This window comes from Ambystoma mexicanum, chromosome 9, assembly GCF_040938575.1.
Source record: "Ambystoma mexicanum isolate Mex_15411 chromosome 9, UKY_AmexF1_1, whole genome shotgun sequence".
Classification (NCBI taxonomy): Eukaryota; Metazoa; Chordata; class Amphibia; order Caudata; family Ambystomatidae; genus Ambystoma; species Ambystoma mexicanum.
Window position 1 is genome coordinate 962,873,919 of NC_090931.1, and position 12,058 is coordinate 962,885,976.

Consider the following 12,058-nt stretch of genomic DNA (forward strand, 5'->3'; position numbering starts at 1 on the left):
TGAGTATAAATGTTGTATCTTATCTGTCTGGGTGATTCCCAGGTATTTAACCCCGGACTTTGCCACTTTTAAGTGCAATTCTGCCGCTGTTGTTTGTATCTGTGAGGGTATCGCCCGCTAGTACCAGGATTTCTGATTTTTGCCTATTGATTTTCAACCCTGACAGTGTCCCGAATGTTTCTATCTCTTGCATGAGGGCTGGGAGGGAGGTCTCCGGGTTCCCTAGGATCATTAGCATGTCATCTGCGTAGGCCTCTATTTTGTGGGTGTTGCCCCCCCCCATTTCTATGCCCGTTATTTCCCTGTTGTTTCTAATTCGAGCCAGTAGTGGCTCCAGAAAGATTGCATACAGTAGAGGGGAAAGTGGACATCCTTGTTTTGTACCCCCTTTCTATTAGGATTTTGTTGGTTAGTCCTCCATTCACTGCTACTCTGATGTTAGGTGAGTTATAGTTGGCTGTAATCATTCTGATGAATGAGTCCCCAACACCCATTCTCCTCAGCTTGTGGAACAAGAGTCCATTCCACCCGATCAAACACTTTTTCTGCGTCTAGCACCAGTATTATCACTGGGGTATGTGTAATTCCTACTTTTTCCACTATATGTAGGACACTCCTAATGTTATCGTGCGTTTGCCTTCCGGGGACGAATCGGGATTGATCTTGGTGTATCAGCTTCGGGAGGACCCGCAAGAGTCTAGAGGCTAGAATTTGTGTGTAAAACTTAGCGTCCTGGTTTATCAACGCTATCGGGCGATATGAGGAGGGCTGTGGGGTCTTTTCCCTGTTTGTGTATGACCAACATCTTTGCCTCATTCATCGATTGGGTAACATTGGCTTTATCTTTAAAGGAGTTAAATAGTTGCGTTATAACTGGGGTTAATATATCACTATATGTTTTATAAAATTGTGCGGTATAACCGTCTGGACCCGAGACCTTATTTCTGGGAAGGTCGCTAATTGCTTTGGTAACCTCTTCCTGAGTAATATTTTGGTCTAGAATTTGTCTCTCTATTTCTGATAGTGTTGAGAGGTTTATCCCTTCAAGGTATTCCTTTTGTTGGTCCGACGAGTAGGGTACCCGATAGAACTTCTCAAATATCGCCCCAATTTCCGATGTTTGTGTCTTTCTTTCCCCTTTTCCAAACCTCATCGCCATCACTGTTCTATCCTTCGTTTTTCGCCTTAATTGTTTAGCCAAGAGCTTGTCAGCTCTGTTTGCTTTTATATAGTACCAGTGTTTTAGCCTGAGCAATTATCTCTCTGCTTTTTTTGTGCGGATAGACTCCAATTGTCCCTGAACGTGTCTCTGGGCTTTTTGCAGCTTCGTTGTGGGCTTAATCATTAGTTCTGCTTGGATTTTACTAATGTTCGCTTCTCGCTCTTTTTCCCATTGGAGGTTGAGTTTCTCCTTTTGGGCCTTCAGGGCGATTAAGTGTTCCCTCATTACCGCTTTTAGTGCTTCGCATTGGGTTTCTATCGCTATTTCTGGGAGATTGTTATTTGACAGATATTCCATAAAGTGTTCTCTTAAGGTGTTGCTCATCACTGGGTCCCGTATCACCTCCTCTGGGAGCCTCCAGTTCCACGGACCGGGGAATCTCGGGATTAGCGTTATCTCGGCCCACAGGGGTGCGTGATCGGATAGAGAAATGGAGCCTATTTCTGCCATTTGAGTCTTCCCCAGGATGGTTGTCGAAGCCCAGAGGTAGTCAATCCGGGACATTGTGTTGTGGACATGTGTGAAATATGTGAATCCTCGTTGGTTTGTGTTTGTGTGTCTCCAGATGTCACCTAGCGCTAGATTGGTAGATTGGTCATCTTTTGTTTCAGGGCGTTTGACGGGGTGTCCTGCCCTTGCTGTCTGGGTTGTGATCTATCTAGGGTGGGGTCCCAAGCCATATTCAAGTCTCCCCCCAGTATTATCTCCCCAATGGCAAAGCGTTCTATTTTCTCCAGCATATCCTTGAGGAATCCTCCCTGACCCGTATTGGGAGCATATAGTGCAGCAAGCGTGAGGGGGTATCCATTCCTGCCTTTGCTAGGAGATATCTCCCTCGTTTGTCTGCGTCTGAGTCATCGAATGCTCTCAGGACACCCGCTTTTTTGTCTGGAGCAGTGGCCTGAAGTATTTGTTTAGCCTGCCCTCCTTCTTGTCGGGCCCTTTTATGTGAGTTTCTTGGAGCATTACTATGTCGAATATACCCTGTTTTAAGTACTGCTCCACCTTTTTCCTTTTGACTGGGGAGTTTAGTCCCTGCATATTATATGTCAGTATCTTAATCCCCATCCCAGGGCGGAGATCCTTCTCTCTATTTGTATGCCCCGGCATGTCCCCATTGATGTGTGGTTATTCCCGGTTTTCCGCCCCTCTCAACTCGGCAACCCCCAACTTGGCTTAGTCCCCTCCCCCAAAACTGCCCTGAGGTGAGCTCTGGTACCTATGATCGCTCAAGCGTTGTGCCTTGTGCGCCATGCCCATCTTTCTCAGGGATAACTTGTAGGGTTGTCTAATCCCTTTGGATTCCGAGATGTGTCCCTAGTGCCCTCTTCCCCCTCCTCCGCACCTGATAGTATGGTGGGTCCTACTCCCCTGAGACCCTTCGATGTGGATAAGGGAGTGTTAGTCCGCTACACAGTCTGCATGCTGGTATTGTAATACAGTATTTCACTCAGACCCTTCTATTCCTTTTGCAGTTGTCTCTTTCCTTTGCTGTCGTTGCTCTTCCATTGCTATTCTGATCTTTTACTTGTTGGTCTGACACTCGCCGGTCCTAGGGCCTCCTCCTCTTGATTCGGTATGCCCAGAATTTTCCTCCCTTCTTCGCATGTCGTTAGCCTTCTTTACCTGCCTTCCCACATGAACAGTAACCCGAAGGGGAATGTCCATTTGTATCTGATTTGCTTTGCTGCTAGTGCTCTTACTACCGGTCCCATTTCCTGGCGTTTCTGTAGGGTGGACTGTGCCAGATCTTGAAACAGCTGTACTTCCTCTCCATTCATTCTGATGTGTTCCATTGTCCTTGCTTTCCGGAGGATCAGTTCTTTTTGGGGATACGAGGAGAGAGCTACTAGCACATCTCTGTTTTGCGTCTGGTTCTCCTGTTCTCTTTGGACCCACCTGGTGTATCCTGTCTATGGCGACTTCCTCCTCTTCCTTTGCATCCAATATTTCCTTAAATACCTGTTGGACTGCCTCCTTTAGATCTGTCCTCAACGGATTCTGCCATATTCTTTATACAGATATTCAATCTCCTTGACCGCTTTTCCAAGTCCTCGCATTGTACTTCGAGTTTGTGTGTCCGGAGCAGCAGTTGTTCCTGGACCTCTGCATACTGTTGAGCCTCATCCAGGTTCTGCGTTATTTTCTCCAGAGTGTACGTCCTCTCCCCTATATTCGTAATCTCCATTCTGAGCTCTTGCACTGCGGTTTTGAAATCGTTTTTCATCGTCTCGGATTGGGATTGCATTGAGTTTATGAATTGGGACTGGAATTCTGCGAACCAGGCTTTCATGTCCTCTCTGGTCACCATTTCGGGGTAGGCAGGATCTCTGCCCGCTTTCGCAGTTTGTTCTTCGATCGATTGGGTGTCCGCCTCTCCCGCTGCGGCTGCAGCGTTCCTGGTCGCTGCTCCTTTCGCCTCCTTTTCTGCTCACGGCAGCTCCGGCCCTCCCTCTCCTCACCCACGCTTCGGAGCTGGATCTTCGCTTCTCCGATTTTGCAGGGGCTCACGTTTTCCCTCCCGCTCCTCCTCAGCTTCCTTTGCAGGACGTCCCTCGTAGGCAGGTCCGCCTTGCCTTGCGAATCTCCGCGCTGGTCTCTCCCTGGTGGCCGCGAAAGTGGACCGGCGGATGGGGCTCCTCCTCCTGGGTCTCTCTTCGGAGAGCAGTGTGTAGCAGTGTATTCCGACTGCTTCCTCCTCATCGACAGGGGTTATTTCTGTGGCTCCTTATTCCTCTTGGAGTTCCACCGCTTTTTTGGCAATCTTTAGTGTTGCAGCCTGGAGGGGGGACAGAGCGACGTTCAGGCACGTCCTCTCTCCAGCGCCGCCATCTTGGAATCACAAGACGGTTTCTTGAACATTGTCAAGGATGGGAAGGACGCTATGTGCAAATCCCTCCAGACCGGTCTTGACTCTGTTGACAGCATCAGCAGAGCCATGGCGGCTAGTACGGTAATCTGCAGATTTGCTTGGTTGCGGAAGTCGGGATTTGCCCTAGACGTTCAGTCCAGACGTCTCAACATGCCCTTTGACGGCACACATCTATTTGGGAACAAAGCTGATGAAAGTTTGGAGAAGCTGCAAACTTCCAAGGCGGCGGCCAAATCCCTTGGAGCTGCAATAAGGTAAACTCCAAACCGCCCCACAGGTGCGCCCTGGAGGGGTAGGTCCTTTCACTATTATTCCGCATTCAGAAAAGGTAGAGGACAGCCAGCTCAAAGAGGTCATACGATTCCCCTGTGGTGGACGCGGTAGAGGTACTAGGACCGCGACAGCAGGGGCTGCTTTGATCTCAGCCTCTGCGTTAGCAGCTCCAAAACCTCTCTGAGGTCTTGCATCACAAGACAGCAGTAGGAGGCAGGTTATCACATCATCTGATAGAATGGCAGGCTATTACTTCAGATGTTTGGGTATTGGAAACAGTTGCACAAGGTTACTGCCTTCCTTTCCTGCTAAAGCCTCAGTCATCCACTGGGAGACAACTGAAGGTTCTGAATCTGCTCCTTTGCAGGAGATTTTAATCCTGCTGGAGAAAGGTGCTATAGAACCAGTACCTTTTAGCGGAGAGGAACAGGGGTTGGTACTCCCCTTGTTTCCTAATTCCAAAGAACGGCGGTGGAGTGAGACCCATCTTGGACTTAAGAGACTTGAACAAGTTCCTCAGGAAGGACAAGTTCAAGATGGTAACCCTTTCTCAGATCCTTCAGGCCCTCCACCTTCAGGATTGGTTGGTATCATTGGACCTTCAGGGTGCTTACTTTCATGTGCCGATCCATCACAACCACAGACAGTACCTGAGGTTCGCCATTGGCAACTCTCACTATCAGTTTCTACCATTTGGGCTTACCTCTGCCCGAGGGTTTTCACCAAGCTAATGGCAGTAATGGCAGCGAGTCTCAGGAGAGGGGGGAATTCACGTTCATCCCTACCTGGACGACGGGCTTCCAGAACAAGCCCTGGATCACATCAGCTATACATTAAACTCCCTCCACAGGCTGTGCTTCTCCCTAAACCTCAAGAAGTCGCAAATGATAACTTCACAAAGATTCCAATTCATCAGAGCATCCTGGATGCTTCCCTGGGAAAAGCCTCGCCACCAGAGGTGAGGGATAAAGACATTCTGCAGATGGTGACAAAATTCCAAAATGCCAAATATCTTACGGCCTTCGATTTTTCTGAGGTTGCTCGGTCTCGTGGCATCCTGCATTTTTCTGGTGCCATAGGCTCGCCTGAGAATGAGATCTCTCCAGTGGGCTCTCAGGACTCAGTGGTCACAATTTTCAGAAAGGATGTCCGATCTCCTACAAATCCCAGACAGAGTCTCACTGGATCTTCACTGGTGGGCCTGTTGGGAAAACATCTTGACAGGAGAACCTTTTTGGCTACCATGGCTGGAGATAACAGTATTGACGGACGCCTCACTCCCGGGGTGGGGAGCCCATACAAACAATTTGACTGTGCGCGGTCGTTGGTCTCCACTGGAGTCCAAACTACATATCAACCTTTTAGAGCTGAGGGCAATCAGACTATCGCTGAAGGCCTTGCTGCCATTTGTACGGGGGAAGAATGTCCTGATAATGACGGACAATACAGTGGCCATGTACTACCTAAAAAAAAAAGAGGAGGTGTAAGGTCACTATCACTGTGCAGAGTGGCAATGTAGATATGGTTCTGGGCATTACAAGAAGGAATCTCTCTATCTGCAGCTCACCTAGCCGGAGAGAAGAACACGACGGCGGATGCTCTGAGCAGGCAGAGCACAAGTCTCCCACGAGTGGGAACTGGCTCAGGAAGCCCTTCAAGAAAGATTCACCATTTGGGGGGGGAGGGAGGAAGGGAGGGAGGGAGGGAGGGAGAGAGACCCCCTTTGTCATGCAAGAAAGTCTTCACAGACTCGACCCTAAGCATGCACTGAGTTTCTACATTACCAGATTGGCAAGACTGAGACTGAATGATCAGTTGTTTGTGGGCTATACAGGTCATAAACTGGGTCTAGCCATCACTAAACAATCCATCTCTAGATGGATTATTTTAACAATTTCAGGGTGTTAGACTGGCCGGTAAAGACCCCCCAGAACATCTAAGCCTTAGCTCCTCCATAATGGGTGAGGGGCCACTATGCAGTTAGTAATGTTGACCATTGTTGCTGAATATATCACAATTTACTTACATTTTAACACAAAGCACCCCTTTGGGTACTATTGAAACAGTGGGCTTCATAACTACTCTGGCGGTAGCTGTGCCGGTAAAACCGGCACGGCTGCCACTGGAGTTGCATCCGGGTCTGGCACCCGCGAATGGGCAATTACTAGGTCATGCCGAGTTAGGCGGACATGATAATTGCCCTTTCGAAGGTGCCGGTAGATCCCCATTCCCATTTGAGCCCCATATGGCTCAAATGGGAAGGGGGAGCTCGGATGCACCGGCACCGTTAATAACGGTGCTGGTGCATCCAACGAGCTGAGGTCAGACCTGGCGGGGGCTGTCAAGCACCCACGAACACAACTCTTACTATGGCGGAACGGTAGCAACGGTGCCGGTAGCTTACCAGCACCGTTGTTACTGGTCCGCCATAGTAGTAATGAGGCCCAGTCTGTGACTAAAGGAATGAATATCCATTTACAACTGTGGGCCACTTTTTCATTGTTGCCTGAGAGAGTTTCATGCTTCAGCCCGCCCATGTGGGCCACCCCTGCCCATTTCTTCCAATCTAAAAAAAAAAAAAAAAAAATCTTTTTTCATGCTGAGCTCTCAGGGCCCCCCTGGGATGCACCCGCGGACCCCTAGGGGGTCGCGACCCACAGTTTGAATACCACTGATCTAAGGGCTCACACCACCAGGGGTTTTGCAACTTCGTCTGCTTTGTAGAGGGGAGTTCCAATTAAGGATATTTGTGCAGCTGCCACATGGTTCTCTGCACACACCTTTACGAAATACTACATCCTGGATTCCTCCACTAGTCAAGAGTCTGTTTTTGCAAAGGCAGTACTGCACTCTGTGCATTTTTGATCACTTCAATTTTATTCCCTCCTCTGAATAAAGTAACTGCTTTGGGAGTGTATCAAAGAAAAGGAATACATGGGAGGACAGAATCCATTCGAAGAACAAGTTACTTACCCATGGTATCGTTCTTTCGACTGGATGTTCCTCCCACGTATTCCTTATCGCCCCTCCCAGCCAACCCTGCAGTAAAACTTCCCTTGTGGTTACAGTCTGCGCTCTCTCAAGGGGAGTAACCGTAACTAGTAACTCAAGACAGTGCTTCGCTCTTCAAAATGGAACTGAACAACGGGCGCTGCGTGCACTACTTATACCAGTGATGACGTCGACGTCAGGACAGAGACCTCGAGGGACATCGACTCAACCGGGCATCGACACACAACACCCTCTACTGGGAAACATTTTTTCCAAAGCATCAAGCGGGATATTAGGAAATATCAAAGATGAGGAATACGTTGGAGGAACATCCAGTCGAAAGAGCGTTACCATGGGTAAGTAACTTGTTCTTCTATGGATTATCCAGCAGATTCCACTTCAATTCGTTGTCACCCTCCCAATCTGATCCTCTTATGGAAAGCAAAAATAGATTATTTTTCTAATAAAAAAGAAAACACTTATTTTTCATTAAATTCGTTCTTACAGAGGTTGAAAGGGGAGAACTGAGGTGATGGGGCTCTGTGTGCTCCATTTCTACAAGGACACTCATGTCCGGAGTTGAGGATCCCAGTTGTCAGAGGTGACTGTTATTGAGCTACACTGTGCCCCCTAGTGAAAGTTTCAGGGAACAGCTTGCGCTGGAGGATATCTATAAGCGGAATACATAAAAAGAACATCACTGGTGAGTAATTTTACATTTGGGCATGTGCCCCGCACCGCCCTATCATGTGTTCAACAGAATAATTATTAAATAAATAGAACCCCAGGGAATTTCAATTGTTAAAATGCAAGTTTTTTTGTAAACATTTCTTTATTCCGTGTCATTCCCTTTACCTTTTTCAAGAAGTGCTTTGATCCTTATATTTTGATGTTTACTCTTTGCTTCGGTTTACCGTTTAGGATCCTGTCGTGCATGAACGATGCCATGATAGTTGGTTTCCTGGTAGCAACTTGCTCTGCAACATGCGTCACCTTATCAACTTTGTACGAGTGAGAGTCCCTGAAACTGCCCCAGAGGTGAAGAGGGAACCTCTTGCAAGTACAAGCTCCAGTAGCCTCACTTCTGCGCAAGTAAGATACCCTGTACATGTTTGCCGTATTACCTTTTGAAGAGTAGCATGGTCCTAGATGTTAATTAAGCACATTTAACTTTTTGTCGATTAATGTAGTTATTGATTTTAATTGTTTTTTGCCCAATGTTCTAAACCTTTCTATGAAAATGTATAAATGCTATTTCTTAAGAGTAGATAATTTACACTGCGTAATTAGTTAATATTGCTTTCTTTTTATTTACTATTCTTTTTATTTTGCAACTTGTTAGAATCCAAGACGTTCTACGGGTCTCCAAAGAGAGGTACATTTGTGTGTGTGCTATTGTACGTTTAATACCCTTACCAACCAGTAGGTTTAACATATTCATAAAGTGGGAGAGGGGAACTAAATGTTCTCTAAATTAATGACAAATACATTTCTTCAGAATGGTTTGTTAATATTTTCCTTGTATAGTGACTTTATCCATTCCTACTCAGCAGCTCTGAAACTTTGAAATGAATAGTTCTGCCCAGTGGTATTGGTTCAGTTGGAGGCATTGCATTGTAAGTTTTAACACATCAAGAGCCAATAGTCTCTGAGGCTGCAAACTAGTTATAAAAGGGCAGAAGCGATTAGGTGTTTGTGAGTTTATTTAATATGCATGTAGTTTGCCTGTCACTTATGGAACTGACTAGTCTGTGCATGCTTTGGGGATAGGTGCATGGCAGAACGAAATACATGTAATCAGTCGTCAGTTTTATTAATATTTTAGCTACCACAAATGAGGGTGGAATATAAATGACAAAAAGCCTAGGCTGTATAGGACACTGACAGGGATGCCAATCAAGAGTAAAGATTTAACTTAAACAAAACCACACAGAATGTAGCACTGTTCGAGTTGATAGATTGAAAAAGTCAAATTCTTAAAGAACAGACAGCAAAACTAGGCACAATACAAATATTTGTAAGTTACTTAGCAGTTGTTAGGGTTCAACTTAGTTCTAGCTCACCTTGCCTGTGGGTGACATCCGAGAATTTGATTATTGGCTAGTTACAGGAATCCTCACTATGATGTCTGGTAAGCAGTGTTTGAGATTGGGTGATCTTTTACAATGGATACTCCTGCTTGTCTTTTTGCAGCTAACATTAAGTTTAACCTGTTTATTCCCATGCCAACAAAAAAGACACTCTTGTGATGGTAGGTACCAAATTACACCGTGCCCTCCACAACTATTTGCCCAAAATATGGAGCCTCTCAGTTGCTGCTGCTCCCCACGCATTGCATTCTTTAATAGAAGGTTCAGTCGCTTCAGTAGCTAGACGCAGAAAGGGCAGGAATAAATTGCTGTATGGAAGTGGATCATCCCATTGTCCCACTAGTTGCTGCTATACTTTCTTGAAACACACACATTGAAAATCACTGTTTCTATTGGATATCTTCCTCCTCAGATTCCTCATGTCTTGGAACATCTTCTGAGTCAGGGGTTGTGGTTGGACATTTGTATGTACCTATGAGGTCGCAAGCCCCTTATGACAGCAGTTAAATTTTTGTATCCTCTCAGATGCTGCTATGTCACTTCGACATAGCAGCGAATATCACTATGACTTTTCTTGTACTTTAATTTCCCTGACCAGGACTTCTGTTTTCAACCCTTGTAGTGAATGCAAGAGGCAGATGTTGGTGTCAGACCTGAACCAGCTATGCATTTGGTGTATGTAATTTGCAATTTGTGGGTGGAAGTACACACATATTGGAAAGGAGATTACCAAAGGTAAATAGCCCAGCCAAATAATGCATTGAATTACTTTTCCTAAAACTGAGACAAGTGTTCGTCACATATGTCTGCAACCAAACATTCTGGACTATTATTCCCATCAGCACTAGCCTGCACAGTCAATGGTGCAGGATCATAGGAGTTGTAGTGCAAAACATCTGGAGAGTCGTAGGTTGCAGACCCTTGCCTCTGATTGTAGTGCAAAATAGGTGTTATGAAAAGAAAAAAAGAATGAAATAATAGGCTCTCTAATAGGAGAATTGTAAAATTTAAAGAAAGGAAAGGTAAATGGGAGGTTTTTATTCATAATTATGTTTTAGTACCCACTTTAGTGCCAGTCTATGTATGTGTGTATCAAGTACCTCTTGGGTGCATGGGCCATGCAGTCGTGCTTCTAATGTCAGCCAGCCGCAAGTCCAGGTTGTTCCAGACGATTTGGTAGCAAGAGGATGATACCCCCTGGTATCCCAAGGATTGGAAACTCAGGGAAGTTTAGGGATCGAGTCCCCCACACCACAGACTCACCTCCTGGTATTTGCGTGATATGGAAGCAGTGTAAACATTGAACCAGGCGGCGGAATGAAGCAATGATCTGGATACCCACTGGGAGCCAATCCGTGGGCATGAGATGGTGATGCAGGGTGAAGAGGACTCGATGAAAGACCTCAAGGGTAAAGGAGGATGGAAAGGAAACTGAATCAGGAACAGGGCAGGAGCTCCAGACGGAAGAGAACCAACAGGGACCATTGGAACAGGGACAAAGAAGCACAGGAGGAAGTCAACGTGTGCCGACTGTGGAGAGAGGAAGGCAGGGAATAAGAGGGAAAGTACGACTTCAGGAGCGGAGAGAGGGTTAACCAGAGCACAAGCTGATGGGTGCGTTAAGATGCACCGAAAAGCGGTGATGGCCCCTTTTTATTGCGTGCTGCAGCATCCCACCCCAATGCCCCAGGCAGTTGTCATGGCACTGTGCGACAACTAATCCAGTGTCTTCAGTCACCAGGCTGTTGCTTGTTATTATGATGACTAACGATACGGCACTGTGCGGCCCGCCTGGATGTTGCAGTGACGTTATGGACATCAGGAACATGTTGTTTCTGAATGGACGGGTTGCATGGTATTCTGCAGCGGTCCTCAGTCTGCCTGTGCCCAGAAGAACGTTGCGCAGTGTCCATGTGGTAAGCTACGCAACATTCCTGTGGATACAGGCACCAGCCTGTTCCAGTTAAGTGAATGCAGCATCCCTGACGGTGTGTGACCGTATGTATGGGAAAGCCCCCTCATGTAGGTATTGATGATTGTGTTTGAACAATGTGCATCCGTTTCAAATCTGCCTTTAACTCAGATTCACTCTAATATGTGGATTTTAATGTAGACTGAAATGAACATATGTTTCTTTGAAATCTGTATTTATAGATGTTTTCTGACCAGAGTAATATTTCTTCGTCCCTCTCCTCTAGCCTAGTGCCATATTTCAATGGATTGCATTCGCCCACTGAATTCTCATCTTGATATATATCCTCCTGTGCCAACTATTTATGATTAATGTTGACAGTGGGTGTAGTGCGGCTCTGCACCAATTCTCTGGCTCTCACGTACTTCAAATCGAGCACTCCTCAACTCCGGACATGACATCAACAGCCCTACTTATAGCCTTCATACTTCAGTTCCTTTTTTCCAGGGTTCAGCAGACTGTTCAGAACACGGCTTATGAATCTTTGTGTGCACCACCATGCCGGGGCCCCGAGCTTTTGTATTTCAAATCTGCTGCAACTGCAACTCCAAAATGTTCATTTACAATGAGCATAATATTTGTGTGTGGTGTTTGGGGGTGAAATATGACATAAAGCAACACTGCTCATGTTAGTCAAA

The 12,058-nt window shown here is 46.3% G+C and overlaps 1 protein-coding gene across 5 annotated transcripts in view; it reads left to right on the forward strand.

The window, feature by feature from the left end:
• UBR3 (ubiquitin protein ligase E3 component n-recognin 3) overlaps positions 1-12,058 on the forward strand; it is a 2,710,065-nt gene that overhangs the window by 1,324,791 nt on the left and 1,373,216 nt on the right. For 3 of the 5 annotated variants that reach the window (XM_069616177.1, XM_069616176.1, XM_069616178.1), the window contains exons 22-23: positions 8,280-8,450; positions 8,701-8,733. In XM_069616177.1, the coding sequence (XP_069472278.1) occupies positions 8,280-8,450; positions 8,701-8,733 (204 nt within the window). The remainder of the gene's footprint in view (positions 1-8,279; positions 8,451-8,700; positions 8,734-12,058) is intronic. The other 2 variants (XM_069616180.1, XM_069616179.1) reach the window with 1 other exon arrangement.